Raw genomic sequence first — 20,650 nt, forward strand, 5'->3', positions numbered from 1 at the left:
GACCCTTGTATATTAATTAGTGACTTTTCTCATTCAAATACTTGAATCAAGAAGCAACTTAAGGGAAAAGGTTTTATTTTGGCTCCAGGTGTTAGGGGATACGGTCCATCATGGGGTGGGGAGAACAGCAGACAGCTCAGTGAGTGTTCCTCCCTTCCTCTCATCTGAACAGAACAGAGAGCAGAGATCAGGACGGAAGTGGAGCTGGGCTATAAAGCCTTCAGTTACACACACACACACACACACACACACACACACACACACACACACACACACACACGACCTACTTTCTTCAGTGAGGTTCTGCCTCCTGAGAGGTCTGCTCCCATCCATCTCATAAGGAAGATGGAGAAAGCCTGTGGGTGGAGGGAGGAGCCATCACTGTCCTGATCACTTAGCGAGGGTGCCTTGAGCCCATAAGCTCTGTAGGTGTGGGGATGGATAGGGAGTAATCCCCGCCTGGTTACACAGAAAGCCAATGTTCCTGAATTGCTCATGACATGCGGACAGCAAAGCAGCAAAGCCAACAGACACAGCCAACTGTGAGCCAAACAGAAGGGACCAGTGAGGAATCTGGGGTACAGAGAAGAAGTTTGAGAGGGGACCCAATGGAAAGCAAGCCCTGGATGGAGAGTGACAGATGTATAGGGTTAGTACTGTTCAGAGCTCACATGTAAGATGCACATATTCTACTGGTCTATGGATAATGTACATAAAGCAGAGACAAGTGCAAACCAAAATCACGAGCTCATATGTGGGGTATGATGCAGTGGAGAGCAGTCAAAGGAGGGGAGTGAGTGGGGCCCTGAGGAGGACTCTTGGGAAGTCACAGGGCTGTGGGTCACTGGCTCGTGGTGTGGACTCTGATATCAAAGACAGCATAGCTTCCATTTACATAACAGGGGGGAAGATGGCCAAATGATGACAAGCAGAGTCACTTGTCACTGACCTCACAGTGAGAAGTCGCCAGTCAAGATGTGGGAATAGAATTTGGTTGCAAATAAAACCAGGATGAAACAAATGAAAGATCAGTGGTGGCTGATGCTTTGGGATGATAAACCACCAAACACCAGTTCAATCTTGTTTAATTCGTCCACTGGATTAGCTCTCCCCTCAATCTGGGTCATTGTCACATCTGGCTGTTCAGTATGGATATCTGTTGCAAAGAAGGGCGTTTTAAAGCTTAGGGTTTACTGTGAAATTGTGTAAAAATACTACCATGAATGAAGATTTTGTTTTCTCTTGAAGGAGCTTTGAGTGACTTAGAGGTTTATTTCTTCACGGAGGCCCATCGTAGAGATGGAACCTTTGGTTCTCTCAGCCCCTCCTAGGCCTCGGTGACCCTGAGAGGGTGGGTCTTGCCCTGCCTGCTCCTCTGTGAACTGCATCCTTTAAGCACACAGGCTGCATCCAACCCTGAGCAGCCAGTGAGTGGCACGTACCTCTGGCACCCACCGCAGAATGCCGGGCAGGGTTTGTTTCTGGGCACGTCTGACATGGAGCTTAACGTGAATGCACTCAGATGCCTTTTCCTCCTCCTTCAAAGGATCTCCTTAAGAAGTGCTACTCAGCTAAGGCGGCCTACCTGTTCCAGCAGGATAAGTTCTATGATGTCAGCTACGACACGGGAGACAAATCCATCCAGTGTAGCAGGAGACCCGACGCGTTCAAGTTCTGGATGACCTGGAAGGCCCTGGGCACCTCAGGACTCGAGGAGAGAGTTAATCGTGCCTTTGCGCTATCTAGGTACGTGAGAGCATAAGTGTGTGTGTGTGTGTGTGTGTGTGTGTGTGTGTGTGTGTGTGTGTGTGTGTAAGTGTGCATATGTGTGCATGTGTGTGTGGGTTAGAAAGACCAAATAAATTTAGCATTGGTAGATTCTACACACACTCTTTGCTTCTCGGTTCCTTCTTGCACTCAGTAAGCATTCCCACAGTGCCTACTCTGTCTAAGAAATATGAGCAGAGAAGTCCTACTACCCTCCCTTCAAGCCACTGAAGGACTCACTCAGATGAGCAAGTAGAAGAAATGAAATAGAACAAAAAATTTTGGAAACCCAGAATGGTGGCATATACCTGTAGCCATTGCATTCGGGAGGCCGAGGCAGTGGGATTTCTGGGAGTTCAAGACCAGCCATGGGTGTTTAGAAAGATCCTGTCTCAAAAATAAATAAGTAAATAAATAAATAAATAAATACATTTAATTATATACTTTAAAAATTAGCTTTCCCCAATTGGGATTTTTTTTCCTCAAAGAACTCAAAACGTCTTCATTCCCCATTGTATCAAACAGTGGGACCTGGTGACACCGAGTGTAAGGAGAACCACCGTCCCCACCCCTTCCTGTGGTGCCTTAGGGGCCTATCATTAAGCACAGAAGAAGAACAGACTAATTCAACTTTAATTTGTTTTTATTCGAGACATGGATTCACTAAATAGCCCTGGCTGTCCTGGAATTCACTATGTAGACCAGGCTAACCTTGAACTTAGAGATCTACCTGCTTCTGCTTCCTGAGTGCTGAGATTAAAGGGGTGTGCCACCACCAGGGGCTGGACAAACCGTTTCCCTGCTGTGCAGCTTGGAAAAGTGTGTGAGCTCCCTGCACCTCAGTTTATCTCCAGCAAAAGAACAAGAATGGAAATTATTTCAAATCGTTTTTTTTTTTGAAGATTGTATTTATTTTCATTTTATGTGTATGAATGTTTTCACACATGAATGTGTACACACCATGTGTGCACAGTGGCCACAGAGGCCGGAGTTCAACCTGAAGGAGCAGGAAGTAACCTCTGCCGGGACAGGTGAACAGTTGGCCTTGGCGCTTTGAGAAGTCAAGAGTCAGCAGGTCATTGGTGATTGCTCTTTAGGAAGTACTGTAGGGGGCTGCAGAGCTGGATCGGTGGTTAAGAGCGCTGGCGGTTCTTCCAAAGGACAGGCCCATCCTAGTACCCACATGGCAGCTCACAAGGGCAGAAACTCCAGTTCAGGAGATCTTATACCCCCCTCTAGCTTCTGAAGGAACCAGGCACACAAACAGAGACACATGCAGGCAAAACACTTATATAAGAGAATAAAAAGGAATTAGCTTAGTTCCTATAAATGTTGTCGTAACTTACTATGGGTGTGTTCAATGCAATACACAGCTCTTAGGACAAAGAGAATAAGAAGCCACCACTCTGGAGCTCAGACTACCTAAGTTTGCCCCCTCAGACTTATTCCACCATAGACGTAGTACATGGGACCTTATTAGTTGCAGAACAAGTGCAGGCAAAAAGAAAGCCATAAGTCAAGACATTTACCAAATAGCTTGGTGGAAACTGCAGGTGGGCAGATTATAGCAAGGCAGTGAAAACCTCCTTCTAGGTTTTTAGAGGCTGTCTGAGGAGATTCTAGCTTTGGGGATGGTGAAAGTAGCAGTCTGCTAAAAAGTACATTTTAAAGGTTTTATCTAAGAGTCAAAAGTCTTAGGTCAGGGGCTGAGCAATTGTCACGGCCAGCATAGCCGCGGGCAATAGGGGGACCTGGCAGACAAGAGGGCTGTGGAAGGCAGAGACATGGGACTCTGGCTTCATTTCAGGAACAAATAATTTTTTTGTTCTTATATTGCTATTTACACATAGTTTAGCTAGCTACTAAAGCTAGCTCTGAAAACAACCAGTCCCTTGAGCCCCTCTATTACTTCTTCCACCCTTCCCTTTGGTCTCGTTTGCTGGTGGGGGCATTTCTTCTCAGAGGCTGCTGCATGCTGTAGGATGTGTGTCACGGAGAGGAACTGGAGGCCACCTGATCCCGACAGGCAGGGAATGGCTATTAGGATTACAGGTAGCACAACAGGACCGGAGGGAAAGCTCAGTGGTTACGCACTTCTTACTCTAGCACGAGGACTCAAGTTTGAGTTCCCCAAACCTAAGGAAGACCAAAGTGGTCCTTAGTGCACATCTGTAATGCCAGTGCTCCTGGGGAGAGATGGGAGGTGGAGACAGGAGAGTCCCCCAACATGCAAGCCTGGCACAGGTGGGGGGGGAGCAACTAAGACGCTGTGTCTCAAGTGATGTGGAAGGTGAGGACCAATTCTGGGAGGACAGTCCTCTGATCTTGACACACAAGTGGCCACACTCTAAAACATGCACATACATGTCCATGCACATGCATGCATACACATACACAAACAGACAGAGAGAGACAGAGATTGAGATTGTTTTTTAAACTAACCCAAGATAATTTGGTTCTAGATCTGCAACATCTGAATTCCCCATTATCAATAAGTTCTGTGCGTCATTTAGCCTTATAGAATCTTTAATTTAGAATTGGCTCCCCAGCCCCACCCACAGGAACTGAAGTAGACAGGTGGATAAAACAGAAGCCTCATGCCGTGGTAAATGAAGAAAAGTAACATTCTCACATCACTGACGTCACTTATAAAGCTGAGTGATGACTTCTGGGACAGACAACAATCCCAAAGAAAGTTTAATTGTTCTTGAGTGAGGGAAATGTTAATTACTTACTGTGGCCAGGCCAACACGTACAATGGTGTGGTCATCATGAGACGTGTGTCCTTGACTCGAAGAGAGCATCAGTCATCTAGTCTTTGAAGAGGCTCTGCTGAATGAGGTGGTTAAGAGGGCTTACTGCTTTTGCAGAGGACCATGGTTCAGTTCCCAGCACCCGCATGGCAGCACCCAGTCATTTGTAATTCTAATTTCAGGGGGATCTAATACCCTCTTCTGACCTCCTGTGAGTTCCTGCACACACATGGTGCACATACATACACACGGGCACACACACATGTACACATAAAATTAAATACATAATTATGTTTTGAAACCTGTTGAACCTTGGGAGGAATGCGCCTTCACTAGAGATGAGTTCCAAGTCCCCCTCCTAGAAGTGCAGAGCCAATGATGCCCCGGCAGTGGACCAGGGGGCTGTTTGTAATAAATACTCAAGCCTTCCCATTAAATTAAAGTAAAACTTAGGACACTCTGCCCCCTGGTTCTCATTTTCTTGTTCTATTTAAATGTGGTAGGATACAGTGTTATTTTGCCAAAGCCTCTAAGTGATTCAATGACAGGTGTCTTGAAGTAAGGCAAGATATAAATATTTGATGATGGTATTTATTCCAAAGTTAATATTCATCTCAGGGTGGATTGGCGTTTATAGTCTAAGGATACTTTCTAATTCTTTCAGACGCAGTATCACAGGAGGATAAATGTTAACATTTCAATTCAATTCAACAAATCCTTATTGTTTGTAAACGTTTGTCAAGTTGAATTGAGTGGAATTAACATTTCAGTGAATAGCGCTGCAGGCTCTGTGACCTATATTTAAATATTTGAGAAAAACATCCTTCAGCTTTCATGCTGTTATTCATAATGAGTTTTTGTACCCCTCATCTTTCCACACTTTTGATGGACAACAATATATTCATGGGGTCAGCAAAGGTCACACTATCCTTCTGTCCCCCAATGCTAAGAGAAGGGACGGAGTCTTTTGAACAACTCTCCTCTGAAGGACTGTGAAATTACTTGGAGAATGTTTCTCTAGGATTAAGAATCTTAGAATCCTGCTCTAATTTCTGTCAGAACTTACTGATTGGTCTGTAGTCCTGTTTTTAGAAAAGGTTGAATATTATCTCAATTCTGGTGTCTGTTCTATTGGTGTGAACCATGAGGTTAAAGGCAGGTCGACTAGCTCTCAGGAGAAGAGTCCCAACTTTGTCTTAGGTTTTTACTATTTCTGTAAAGAGACACCATGACATCATGGCTGGGTACACAGCAGCAGACAGACAGGCAGGCATGGTGCTGGAGCAGTAGCTGAGAGCTCACATCTGATCCAAATGTTGGAGGGAGAGAGAATGCAGGACTAGGTCTGGCATAGCTTTTGAGACCTCAAACCCCATCCCCGAGTGACACACCCTCTACAATAATAAGGCCACACCTCTTGATCCTTCCCAAACAGTTCCAGACATTACCACGTCTTTTAAGGTAAATGCCACCCTCTGTAATAACCACAGGCTTCCATGAGTTTGGGTTCTTTAGCAGAATCCCTGCCATTCAGCAGTGGGTTCTCATTGGCCTCCACAAACTTGCCCCAGAACTCACTGATGACAGGAGTCAGATTACTTGCCTCAGTCACAGGGCTACAGCTCTGATATTGTTTGTCCCCAAGCTCATGGGAATTCAATCTGGGGTTTACTAGAGATATCCCATGTTCACAAAGCTCTGCCTCTTATCATTTCTACTCGGAGTCAACTGTTTTTCCTCCAAGAGGAATTAACTTCCCCCAGTAGATCACTGTGCTCAGCAAGGCAGGCCCGATGAGGGGACTGATGAGGTTACACATACACCCTCGTGCAGTGAGGACGTCATTCCTCAGGCCCTTGCTCGGGTGCTTTGGATACTGAAGACCTGTGCATCATATTCCCTGCCCAGGCCAACCAGAATCATCCCAAGTCCATAGAACCATCCTTCCATGTTCCTGAATCTATGCAAAGCCTCATTCTGAAATTGAGATGTTTACCTTAAGATGAAAGGACCAGATTTGTATAGACCAGTGTCCAAATAATTTTCTCTCCTTCCCTGGCAAAGCAAGGGAAGATATATTTGAACACAGCATTTTTATTTACTCTTTGATAATTTCATACACATGTACAATGTATTTGTTTGTATTCGTCTCATACATACTCCCTCCAACTCCTCTTGGCTCTCTGCCACATCCTCCTCCCAACCTCATGCCCTCCTGTTTTGTTTTGCTTTCATATTAACCCCTGTGAGTCCAATTAGTGCTGCCAATATAGGCATAAATATGGAACTACCCACTGGTCTATCAACCAGGGGCCACACTCCTAAAGAAGCTAACTCCCCCCCAATAGCCATTGACTGTCTCAGTTGCTCCTCAGTTAGGAGTGGGGGCTCATGAAGCCTCCCCACGCCCCCATCCATGCTGGAATGTTGGCTAGCTTTATTTCCTGTAGGCAAGCACAGCTGCTGTGAGTTCATGGGTGCGAGGGTCATGGCATTCTTAGAAGACACTGTTTCATCGGGGTCCTCCCGACTCTGGAGAAGCAGACATGTTTAAGAGGGGAAGGGCTCTGGTCATGTTGCCTGTCAGAATCAAGTAAGAAGAGGAGGGCACCACTGCTAGGGACTCTACCACTCTTTGTGTTACCTTCCCATTCCAACTGGGAACACAGCATTTCTCCTAAGAAATAGCAGTGATTCAAAACTCCTTCACTTTGGGTTGGTGAGGAATCAGTGTCCCTGTGAGCCCAAAGCAAGGTCGGCTAGGTGACTATTATTGAAAGCCTGCGTAGAATGGTGGGTAGGGGCTGCCATCACCTGTTCTAGGGCGGGGAGATGGTTATGTAGGACTACCCACATCAAACAACAGCATAAGGCTGGAGATGTGGACCAGTGTTAAAAGTGCTGATCCTGCAAAGGACCAGAGCTCCATTCCTAGCAGCTTTGTAAGGCAGTTCACAACTCCCTGGCAGAGCTAGAGCAAAGAGCTCTTCACGCACATGCCTCTCCTTTTCTGGCTTTCATGGGCACACATACACACATGCATATACCACACACAGACACATAACATTTTTTTAAAAGGAAAAAAAAAAAAGCCAGTTACACTGCAGTCCATGTAATCACAGGACTGAGGACTCTGGGACAGGAGGATCCTGGTAATTACTTCTGGCTGGGTGGTTTAGGTAAATTGGTGATGCCAGGTTTACTAAGAGATCCTGTCTCAAAAAAAAAAAAAAAAAAAAAAAGATGAAGAGCAACTGAAGGAAACACACAATATTGTCCTCTTACTTCCATATGCATACACACGCACTCGCACCCGCACCCATGAACATACACACACACATGCTCGCACGCGTGCGCACACACGCGCGCGCACACACACACGCACACACACACACACACACATACACACACACACACACACACACACATTGAAAAGGAGGGAGGAAGGGAGAGAGGGAGCAGGCAATGGGTGTGAGGAGTGGATGCCTGTATTCCTGACATCTGCCTAGGAAAGCCAGCCCTGTTTCCGTACCCAGGGCTACTTGTTGCTGAGAGCACCTTCTAGGCCTTGGCTGAGGCATTCTGGTTACATGGACGTTCCCTGGGGCACAGTTTTTAAAGCAGGCTACAAGAGTCATCTCTGTGAGTCTCAGCAACAGCCACCATCGCCAGCAGAAGCTTCCATCCTGCTACTTTATTGGGCCTCCAGCGAGCCATTTATTAATCCCCCTGACACACAATCCGCAGTCTCTCAGGTGGAATCCATTTCATGGATGTACATGATGCTGAGGGAGTAACCATTTCCTGTCTGGAGAAAGTCGCCCTGCTATCTGGTGCTTTAGGGCTCTTATAACAGGGAAGGGAAGAATCAAGAAGGGCCAACACTCTCATATTTGTTTTCTCTAAACTGATCATTTAAGAGACTGGAAAGAAGGCTCGGTGGCTAAGAACACTTGCTCTTTCAGAGGACCCGAGTTCTGTTGCCACCACTCATTTTAGATGGCTCCCAGCTGCAGCAGGGGGACTGCCATCCTTTTCTGGCTTCGGTAGGAACCCACATACATGTGGCATGCAGACAGAGAGACAGATAGACAGATAGACACACACACACACACATATACACACATGCATGCATGCACACACATACATGAACATGCACAAACACACAAAGGCGAACACACAAGCACACGCACATACACATGAAATAAAACTTCTTTTAATAACCTAGATAGATTGGAAAGCTAGCACAGTAGCACACAAGCCCGGAGACACATTCTATCAGAGGCAAAGCATACAGAGAACAGATGGAGAAACCCCCAGAGCTCTGGGAGCCTCCATGAATTCATCAGAAGAAATTCTGAGAAGATAGCCAGAGATAAACTCAGCCTGGAGTGTCACAGGGAAACTCTTAAGTGGCTGGTGACCTGAGAATGAGGCTGGAATGGCTATTTCCAGGAAGAAAATAATGGCTTGCCAGAACACATGAAATCTTAGCATGGAAGACGGATTCATGTTTGCATTCTGTGTCTGAGCGTTTTGCCTGCATGTATGAATGTGCAGTGTATCTATGCCTGGTATCTACAGAGGCCAGAGGAAGGTGTTGAATCCCCTGAAGCTGGGGCTATAGGTAGTTGTGAACCCCCAAAGTCCAGAAGAGGGCGTTAGATTCCCTGGAGCTGCGGTTGCAGGCAGCTGTGAGGTGCCATATGGGTAAGGGAGCAGAACCTGGAATCTCTGACAAGGAACAACTGCTCTAAACTGCTGAGCCACCTCTCTAGCCCCAGAGCTGAACATGTGGATGTAACAGCTGGGAGAGTGGAAGATCTGCAGGGTTAGGAGAGGGTGCTGCCATAAAATGAGCAACATTCCGAGTAAGATCCTGGCTAGTGTACACCTCAGCATTAAGCCGGGATTCTACGGTAAGCTTTTCCCCAGTATGCTTTGAGGTGTATGTACTTTTGTTGATGTGTATACTTTTTCTCCACGGTCTCCTATACCAAACTTACTGGGAGGCACAAGAATGGATTTGTTGGAATTAGGGTTACTTTTGAAGTCTACTTACTTGTATAGCAAGGAATCTACCCCAAACTGTGTGTTTATTTCTTATCTGGCTTCTTCCATTTGTTATAGGCTTTCTAAAAAATAAAAACATACTTTTATTTTAAGGTCGCTTTGATATATTTAAAAATCGTAAATAGTAAATCAAATCATCTGCATAAATGCAGACAGAAGTGACCCAGCACTTAATTTGGATTCTCTTCTGACACCCCATTTTATGTATGAAAAAGATCCAAGTTCCTAATAAAAGTGATTTTTTTAAAGTTTCATTTCATTTATTCATTCATTCATTTGTTCATTCATTCATTCACTTTACATCCTGATCACAGGTAGCTCCCTCCCTCCTCTCCTCCCAGTTCCACTCTTCCTCTTCCCCCATCCCTTCTCTCCTACTCCGCAGAAAAGAAGAGGCCTCCCCCAATCCACTCCAGCACATCAAGTTGCCTCAGGACTGAGCACATCCTCTTCCCTGGTGAGGCAGGGTGAGGCAGCCCTGCCAGGGGGAAGTGATCAAAAAGCAGGCAACCTAGTCTATGTCAGAGACAGCCCCTGCTCCCCTTACTAGGGGACCCACACGAAGCCTGAGCTGCCCATCAGCTACATCTGTGTAGGGGGCCTAGCTCTAGTCCATGCGTGGTTCTTGATTGCAGCAAATTTGTACAAACACTTTGGAAATCAATCTGGAGCTTTCTCAAAAAAAAAAAAAAAAAAAAAAATGGGAATAGCTCCACCACAAAACCCAGCTATAGCACTCCTGGGCATACACCTGAAAGATGCTCCACCATACAGCAAGGACATTTGCTCAGCTACGTTCAAAGCAGCATTATTTGTAATAGCCAGGAACTAGAAGTGTTTCTAAATTATTGTTTCTGAGCCATGTTCTGTGAGTTAGTTGGCATGTAAGAGAGACTGCTAGTTGGCTTGCTGGAAGAAAATGCTGTTGCCACAGTCTGACTTGCTTAAGAAATTAGTACCTCTCTACTCTTGCCCTGGAGAGTTCAAGACCTATCAGGATGTAGAAGGCTCTGGGAAGGTTTGCAACTAAAGACCTTCCTCATTCAGCTACCACCAGTCAGAGGCGCTGATGAGGGCTTGCCCAGTGTCTGCTCTCTCTTGGTTCTTGCCAGGAGGAGCTTGATGCCAACAGCTAGTGCAGACTTGGGTCTGTGACTCAGCCAGTAAGACGCAGGAAGGCTTCCCTGAGGCCCCTGGAAAAGGGAGTCTTGCTACAGAGGGAGAGGCAGGTGCATAAAAAGGTCATTGCTCTATCTCTGCCCATCCCTTCTGGGGACACTGATGTGTGGGGACGGGATGCATGCTGCCACAATGGCTGCCTGTGAGCATGGCGAGACTCCTTTCTCACACTTGGCATGCAGCTGGCTAACACGAGGCAGCAGTGCCTCATGGGCACTTAACATCATGTCATCTTCCAACCACCTCGGCAAGTGAAAGGACAGAGTAAGTTAATGCCGGCATGGTGCTTCTTCTTGTGGCTCGCTGCATCAGCTCATTACACCCAGCAGTTACACTACACTTACACTAAGGAGCGCTTTCTTATGGGAATAGCATTAGACAGGTACACCAGGGTTCATATTTGACAGCACTGCTGCTGTTAAGCGCCTGCTTTTGTTGTGATGGTGGCTTAGTCCCCAGGCTCAGCTAGACGACGATACTACAGACTCTGACAGGGACTTCGGGGGTGTTCGTTGTCTCCAACATAAGACCTGCTCTACATGGTTAACAAAACCACAAGCTTTCTTGTAAGCTTTTTATTTGTATATGCCAATTATACGTAACAATAGAATTTATTATAATACTTTCATAATACATCTTGGTCATATTCAGTCCTGATTGGCCTCTCTTGTCTCCTCCCCACTTTCACTAGTTCTCTTTCTCTTCCCAATTACTCCCCCTGTCTATTTTCACTTCCTTTGTTTGGTGAGCCAGTATGCTTAATTAGTGGGATTATGCATAGGAGTACAGGCAACACACCCATGGCTACACCACTGAAGAAAATGTCTCTTCTTCGCCCAGCAAGCATTAACTGCCCTCATCCCTCATGTTGATAGGCACCTTGTGTGCAGGTGATTACAGCTGCTGTGAGTTCATCAGTGCGGTGGCCACGTCATGCATAGAAAGCACTCCATCCACAACACTCCAGCCATTCCACTCTTTCCTCCTCTCTTCCGTGGTGTTCTCTGAACATTGGTGGCATAATATAGGAGTGCCAAGAACATGGGACTATTGAACACTCAGCCCCAGACAGGACAGCTGTACCGGCAGAACGTAACTGAGATGACTTGGCTTGGTTTCAGAAGGCAGCTTCAGCCACTATGATGGGGGTTTTTAAGATAGAAAACACATGATGTAGCAAGAGTAAGTGCCAAACAGTAATAAGGTCAGGCAAGGAGTTTCCCAGTCTGTATCCTCATCCCCATTACATGCAGGAGGAAACTGAGGCAGGCTCAGGGACCAGACATGATTTGCCTAGAGTCACAAGGTGGACCAGAATCCCATTATCAATTTTTAACCTGGAATAATCAAGTTTCCTGGTAGGCAAAGCCTTGGCTAGAGTCTTGGGACATTGGAGGTTAGGGTAATGATAGTTCTGAGTGTAGCAGGTGGCCCACATTTTTGTCTTGGGGACGGAGATAAAGAATGGTTCTCCAATCTTCCCTGGTCTAGGTAGAGGTTGTGTCTGCTCTCCACTGAGCTTACATCTTTCTTTCAAGATCCTTTTCAGAAGCGAGGCATGAAGCTACACCTATGAAACTCTGCACAAAGGCATCAAATGAACATAATGGCTCCCAAACCCATGGTGCCCACTCTCTCCCTCTTTCAAGTACACAGTCTTTCACAGTGTGTGAGGCCTCCCTTAACATGTTACTCCATGCTTGCATCTCCGTGGGGATATTCTCTTACTTTTAAGAGATGGATTTATTTATTTATGTGTGCATGTCCGTGAGTGTGTGAACACATGTGTTGGGGGAGTGCATAGTCCTGTGAGTGCTCAGGGATATCAGAAGGGAGCATTGGGTGCCCTCCTCTATCACCCTCCACCCACCCCCCATAACTTGGAGGCAGCGCTTTCTCTGAACACTGAGCTATCAGTTTCTCAGCTAGCCAGCCACAGCCCTCCCCCTGCCTCTGGCTTTGTTGAAGATGAGGAGGAAGGCCTGTGTGGGATCACACCTGTCACCTTACATGGGTCCTGGGATCTGAATTCATGTCTTCGTGATTACTTAGCAAATGCTCTTAACTGTTGAGCCGTCTCTCCAGCCCTCACTTGGGCTTTGTTTCTTATAAAACAATGATGAAAAATAGAGTCAAATTATCTGTGTTTCTCAATGCTTTGCTCTGGAGCATCACAGATGTGCCGCCATGTACAGCAGAGGGCTTGACCGACCGAGCTAGAGTCCATTCATTTTAACAGGTGCGCTATACATCTGGGTCACTCAGAACACTTTAATCCTTCAAACTCTGATCTCTGTATTGCTAAGTTGTTTCTGATAACTATGTAGAAATGACATTCAAAGGGATATAGCTATAGCATATTTGTTCACACACATGTACATACAGGTGTATATTTAAATATAATATGTATCTTTCTCTGTGCATTCATATAATTTTTTTTTCTAGCCGAATCACAAATATGGTTTGTTTAATCAGAAAGAATGGCCAGAGGGCAGCTTTCCACCTTTCTCCCATGTACTCCCTACTCCTGGCACCACTGTGTTTGTATCCACCATCATGTGGGGAACACAGTTCAGTAACAGGGTTTCTATTAGAATTTCTTTGATTGCCACTGATTTCAAACACCTTTTCTGATGCTTACTAATGTCTGGAATCGCCTTTTGCTGTGCGCCTAATGTTCCGATACTTAACAGCTACTTTATACCATGTCCTGAGGACGATATTCAAGGATGTGAATATGCTTTTAGACTGTCAATCATTTTTGTGACTCTCTGTTTGTGTGCATACAACATAGTTGTTCAGAATAAAAGATTCATATGACTAGTTAATACTGATAGAATTTTTGCAAAACTTATATTTAAAAATAATATCTATCTGTGAGGATCAATATTATATTTTCAGTTAAAAAGCTATATAAGTAAAATTGGACAGGAGAAAAAGAACAGATTTTATAAACTAGTACTTTGTGTCCACATTTTAGAATGGTCTATAGCTAGTAATATGATGATTAAAACAAAAATGAAAATATGGTTTCTATGGTTTTTCTCACTTGTCACAGTTCCAGACTAGGGGAAAAAATGCTGCAGTAGTCTGGTCTTTGAAGTAATCAAATGAGATTCAGGCATGTAAGTTTTGTTAAGGGGAGAGGTTCCCAACAAGGAATTGAGTCTATAGAATTTAATATTGTGGCCATGTTGCCACGGTTACATGGTAAGGGCATAAGCACTGAAGCCAGTTCTCCATGGTGAGTGTGGTGTTTCCTTCCCCTTTTCCTCTTTCTTTCCACCTCCTTTTTGTTATAGAATAGAGTATAATAATTATCTGGCAAACACTTTTCTTTCCAAAATGTTATACATTTCCCTATATATTTATTTGACCCCCAAATCTGAAACACTGGCTCAAAAATTCTGAGCTTTTTAAGGTTCAAGATCGTCAGTTGTTTTCAAGGTCAAATATTTAAAGTTTCTACATTTATACCTTTTATTCTTATGAGAATTTCATACATGAGTTTGATATTTTCTTTATTTCTACCCCTTTAACTCTTCCTGCATCCCTTTCAAAGATAATCCCCTTTCTTCAGTTAGTGTTTTACAATAATTTTACACACACACACACACACACACACACACACATACACACACACAGAGTCTGTTTCTCATTTTTTGTGTGTACATGTGTTTAGGGCTGACCACTTGGACTTGGATAACCTATCAGGAGGTACTCCCTATAGAAAACAGCTTCTGCCTCTCTGAGTAGCCATTGAGTGCCTGTAGCTCTTTACCTAAAAGTAGACCTTATAAGACGTCCCTGTTTGCATGGAGATAAATACCAAGCCATGGGAGAAGAGTCAGGCAGTGGTACTCAGTCTGTTTAGTGCCATCATATTCCTTCTCCAATCATCTCCTAAATCCTGTGTATCTGTGACCTTTGCTTATGATGAAATGATGCTCTTTATACTCCATAGGCCATCATTGGCATCCTGGCTGTATCCAGACCCCCTTACTTGTGACAGGATACTGATCACTGCTTCTTCACCACTCTGATCTAGCCATGAAAATGATCAGTTTATGCTCTTTGATCTGAAATTTAAAATCCAAGCAAAAGTGACACATCAACAATGCTCCCTGTCAAGAAGATGGATATGAATGGGGCTGGAGGTGCTCAGTGGTTAGGGGCACTTTCATACAACACAGGTTCAGTTTCCAACGCCCACATAGCTTCGCACAGACATTCCTAACTCCAGTTCTAGGAGATCTGAAACTCTCTTCTTGAATCCAGAGGAATTTCATGCATGTGGTACACATATATATGCAGGCAAAGCACTGAAAAATATAAAGGAAGTTGGATGTGACATGGGTGGCTCACCCCGACTTTTCATGCCAGAGTTAAAGCTGGTGTTCGAATGTGAGATTGACTTCATCTCCTAAACAAGATGTGTCCTCCAAGGCAGGCCCAGAGTGTGGTCCTACAGATGTCTTCATGGGCATCTGTCCCCCTGTATAGCTCTGCCTATGCCTCGTGGATCCCAGCCGCAGCTCTGCACCAGAAACCATGCTTTGGTGTGTGGAAGTCGAGTTCACCACATTTGGGGATTGCGCATTATCAATATTGTTATCTTTAAATAACATTGTTTTCATTTTAGGTACCTGGTAGATGAAATCAAGAAAAGAGAAGGATTCAAGTTACTGATGGAAGTGAGTGATTGTGGGATGGCGCTCCTGCTCTTGTCAGTCAACAGAGATGAAGGCAGTCATTTTCTACTTGGTCGTATTATGTTGGCTTTTGTGTTGCAGGCTAAGAAACAAGTCGTTAGCTTAATTCCTACAGTCCAATATCTTAATTTACTGTACTGGTGAACATTTTTTCCTTGGTTGGATTCACAGAGAATGCACTTGCCTTTAAGTGTTGAAAATTAAAATGCTCAATAATAATTAGCTGAGATAATACTGAATAAATTACGACCTCTTTCTTGATGCAGAAATGGCATAGTGACTGTGTTGTGAAACTGCCTTTGTGTGCAGGACCAACTAAGGGTATAGAAAGCATGCACATGTGCTCTTTCTTATGAAATAATGAGCGTGTATGAGCTTTGGAGCAATGGGAAAGACAGTGCTTCGTTGTAGATATTGGGTCTCTTGCTGTGTATAAGACGTCAGGTGATTTTGAAAATGAATATTTTTATTAAATTGTCAAGGAAATGTAAGCCCCTTCTCTCTGGTGTGTGTGTGTGTGTGTGTGTGTGTGTGAGAGAGAGAGAGAGAGAGAGAGAGAGAGAGAGAGAGAGAGAGAGAGAGAAACAGAGACAGAGTCAGAGACAGAGACAGAGAGAGAGACAGAGACAGAGAGACATATACATGAGTGTATACACATGCATGTGGAAGGCCAGGGCAAGACATCAGGTAGCTTTCTCCCTATCGCACCACCTTATTGCAATGGAGTCTCTCACTGGACCAGCAGCTTGTCTTTTCAGCCAGACTGACCGTTCTTCAAGCTCTTAGAGTCGGCCTGCTTCTGTCACCCACTGTTGCGGTCACAGGCATGCTGCGCCATGACTGGCTCTTTACCTGGGTGATGGGAATCCCAACTTATGTCCTTGTGCTTGCTGAGCAACTACATTTACCCATGGTGCATCTCCCCAGCCCAGGAGCCCAGTTTCATTTGCAGTGTGTGTGTGTGTGTGTGTGTGTTATGTGTATGTATGTTCCTGCTTTCTTATACAATTCATGACCTCACACAACCTAAGAGTTGGACTACCCCTAGTGGTCTGGGCCCTCCCAAATCAATCATCCATAAAATAGTGCCCCACAGACATGTGGGAGATATATGCACACGAGTGCAGTTGCCTGCGGAGGCCAGAAGATGGTGTCAGGAGCCGGGCTGTGGTGGCGCACGCCTTTAATCCCAGCACTCGGGAGGCAGAGGCAGGCAGATCGCTGTGAGTTCGAGGACAGCCTGGTCTACAAAGCGAGTCCAGGACAGCTAAGGCTGTACAGAGAAACCCTGTCTTTGGGGGGGGGGGGAAATATATATATATATATATATATATATATATATATATATATATATATATATATATATATATATAAAAGATGGTGTCAGATTGCATGGAGCTGGAGGTACAGGCTGTTGTGGGATGCCTGATGTGTGTGACAGAGCCGAGCTTAGGCCCTTTGCAGGAACGTTATGTATATATGTGCTCTTAACCACTGAGCCATCTCTCCAGCCCCTCATTTCATTCTGGCTTTTAAGAACTGTGGAGGTCCAGGTTATTTTAAATCCTGTTCAACCTCACTGCAATCTTTAACCTGATGTAAAACCACTTAGAGATTCCACTGTAGGAACTTGTACTGCATATAAGGAATCTAGACAATCTGCGCCAGTCATTTAGTCAGCTAGATGCATGGACTCCAGTGTGTGCCAGCAATTCCAGCCTCCAGAGCTATTCAAGACAAGAGAGCTCCCCACTCTGTGCTCATACTCTAGTGGGAAGTGAAAGGGGCTTGTGGGAAGCACCAGGTAGTTCGAAGCCTTCAGAAAGGAAACATGTTGGGGAGACATACTCCAGAACAGCTATAAATAAAACTATCGACGTGGCAATTGCTGTAACGGAGATATGATACAACCGAGATGAAATCCTGAAATTAGCACAGGGAGCTAGCTCAGTTGGTAGAGGGCTTGCCTTCCAAGGCTGAGGATCTGAGCTTAATAATATCCAGCAACCCACATAAAGACAGATAAGCAGGAGACAAGCGTGGTGGAGAGTGATTGTTTCACTGTGCCAGCTTGCTTCTCTGTTGTGGTAATAAAACACTGACAGAAGCAGCTTGAGAAGGGAAGGGCTCATCTCTGCTTATAGGTTCCACGCTATCGTTGAGGTAAGACAAGGCGTGTACCTAGAGGCAGGAACTAATGCAGAGGCCACGGAGGAATGGTGCTTTATGGCTTCCTTTCCGGGCTTACTCAGCCTGCTTTCTAATTGAACTCATGGCCATCTGTCTAGGTGTTGGATTACCCACTGTGGACTGGGCACTCCCATATCATCATTATTAAAACAGTGCCGCCCCCTACACACACACACACACACACATACACACACACACACACACACACACACACACACACACACACACACACACACACACACACACACACACCAGCGGAACAGAGGCAAGCTTACAACTGAGGTTCCTTCTTCCCAGAGGACTGTAGTTTGTGTCAGGTGGACAATGAAACACTAAACACCTCATTCACTTAACAAACTGGTCTCTAGTCCCACCCACTTTTCCTGCAAATGTACCTTTTTTTGTTATAGATGAGCAAATGTATCCGGTCTTCTTTCGCCATTTTCATGTTGGTGGAGCTCTTGGCTGGCTCCATATCTTATGAGCATCTATACACACAGAGGAGAACCAGCAAGCTGAGTTCACTCTTTATTTCCCTAAATTTGAGTTGCTTTATTTACACAATATTCATTTAAAAAACAACAACAAACAAAGCAAAACAAAACAATAAAAAAAAAACCCCACTGTATTTTGGAACTACATGATGGGATTTTGTTTGTTTGTCTGTTTTTGTAAAGATGAGAATGGAAGTGCTGAGGGAAAAATGTGACATGTTCAAATGGCATGGATAATTTCTTCCTAAAGGCCCTAGAAAGGAAGGGTGGGCCTTTTAGCACTGTCTTCGGGGAATTACATTCATACTGTTGTAAGGACAGGTAAGCTTTAATTGTTAGGCAGGATTTGCCTCCGGGTATGTTTTTTTTAACGATTACTTATTTGTATTTTTTAATTCTATCTTGTGTATGTCCATGTGTGAGTATGAGCACCTGAGTGTAGTACCCACAGAGGCCAGGAGAGGGCGTTAGATCCCCTGGTGCTGGTATTACAAGTGTTTGTGAGCTCCCTGGATAATGAAAGTTGAACTCAGATCCTCTCCAAGAGCAATATGTGCTCTCAACAGCTGATCCATCTCTCCAAACCCATGAGTATTGTTTTCTCTGTGGAAGCCAGCTGGATACTATGGTATAGGAGGCTCCCTGTATGACCCTTCCAGAATTTCTGCTATAGGACTTTGGGGTTTTGTCTTCATTACTGGCTCTGAGAATTGAAACGGAGCCTACAGGCACAGTACATGTCATCCCACTGTCCTACAGCCCAGTCCTGAGGAAAGACTCGGTGTTTGATTTATAGTTGCCTCCCTTTATTTATTTATTTTTTTTTTCAAGAAATAAAGTAGAATTAGACCTTGGATTTCACATGTAAATGCTAAGTTAATAAAAAAAATATGGAGAGACAGAAAGGAGGAAATGAGGGAGGGAGGGAGGAAGGGAGATAGAGGGAGGGAGGGAGAGAGAGAGAGAGAGAGAGAGAGAGAGAGAGAGAGAGAGCGCAATGTTTGAAAAGCAGAGCATCCAGCACTTGAATGTCTTTTCCTGAAAAGAGCTAAAGTAATGTCTGTCTTCTTGAAGATGATTGAAAGTTATCATTTCAAATGAATTCTGCATTATTCATACTCCCCCTGGAAACTGCAGCTCTGCCTTTTCCTACGTTAGATCTGAGACCTGATAGCTATTTTCCTAGAGGTATATTCCTTCGTAGACTCCCTGCACATTTCTCATTTCAGTCTCGTGGGTGAGTCTGAATTATTCACCTTTTTGTTTTGTGGGTTTTTTCTTCTCTTCTTCTTTAATTCTACATTAGAATGTGTCATTGGGATTCATAGACTTTTGGAGGCACGAAGGACATCTTGTTGACCTCCTGTGCATGGCAGGAAGTCTCACAGGAGAGCCTGTGTGACAGGGCATCAGATTGTCCTTAAACAGCTTCCTGCTATGGAGAGCCCACAGGTTCTTCCTCTTCCGGATAGAGCGGAATGCTCACATTCTAGCTATGGGTGCTTGCTCCCCATGTGTACCTAGAACCTGTGGTCTACCTTACCTAACTCATCTCACAGAGCTTGTTGAGATCATGATGATATCTTTAATTGCTAAAATCTACACATCTCCTTTAAGCCTCTTAGACTTCTTTCTATAGTTTACAGTTGGCCACTCCATCTTGAAGTTCTCGCTTGCCGTGATTTCCTTGACTTTTTCTTCTCAGCTTTGGTGCAGGGTCCTCTATGTTTAATGCCATTTGGATTTTTTTTTCTAGTCTTTTCTCTCTTTTTTTTTTCCTTTTTTCCCCCCCAGAGCTGAGGACCGAACTTGGGGCCTTGCGCTTGCTAGGCAAGCTCTCTACGACTGAGCTAAGTCCCCAACCCCCATCTTTTCTAGTCTTTTATCCTCGGTCCTTTATTCTGTCAGCACAGCCTTCCCAAAGGCTCTATCATCTGGATTTGAGATGCGTTATTATTTGGCTCCACCCTTGACTTTTGTGTTCAGTTATGCCACAGTTTCCCTTAGACTCCACACCCACCTACTGAGGTGTAGCCATTTTTCTTACTGCAAGTTCACATTCTTCCTTGGGTTATCAGAACCATGATCTTTCCAAGCAAAACTCTTAGCGCCTTTCCCCGTCTCCTTTCCTCTCTGCTTACCCACTCCGTCTTCTCCTCTCTGTCTTGGTTCAGAGTCAATCACTTCTCAAGTTGGCACTGTCTTCCATTTCCCTCTAAACCCCCTGTAGCCCATCTCTCTGCGTGACAGCTCGAATGGCTCTCCAGACATCTAAGTTATAGCCTCTGAAATGGAGCTGAGACTCACCTCACCTCCCTCCAAGCCATGGCATATGGAGAATCTCACTGCAAAGCAGAGCTTAACTTCTTTCCATTAAACTCTGCCCTCTGTTCATTCCTTCTATCTGTCAGTCCTCTGAAGACACTGGTGTCCACTGATGCGTTACCCATTTCTTACGCTGTGAGAAATCTCTCTTTTGATA

At 44.8% G+C, this 20,650-nt stretch overlaps 1 protein-coding gene across 1 annotated transcript in view; it reads left to right on the forward strand.

Annotated features, from left to right (window-relative positions):
• Gadl1 (glutamate decarboxylase like 1) overlaps positions 1-20,650 on the forward strand; it is a 141,706-nt gene that overhangs the window by 72,258 nt on the left and 48,798 nt on the right. The window contains exons 11-12 of the mRNA XM_051140300.1: positions 1,547-1,746; positions 15,415-15,466. Of these exons, the coding sequence (XP_050996257.1) occupies positions 1,547-1,746; positions 15,415-15,466 (252 nt within the window). The remainder of the gene's footprint in view (positions 1-1,546; positions 1,747-15,414; positions 15,467-20,650) is intronic.

This window comes from Acomys russatus, chromosome 32 (genome assembly GCF_903995435.1).
Source record: "Acomys russatus chromosome 32, mAcoRus1.1, whole genome shotgun sequence".
NCBI classification, from domain to species: domain Eukaryota; kingdom Metazoa; phylum Chordata; class Mammalia; order Rodentia; family Muridae; genus Acomys; species Acomys russatus.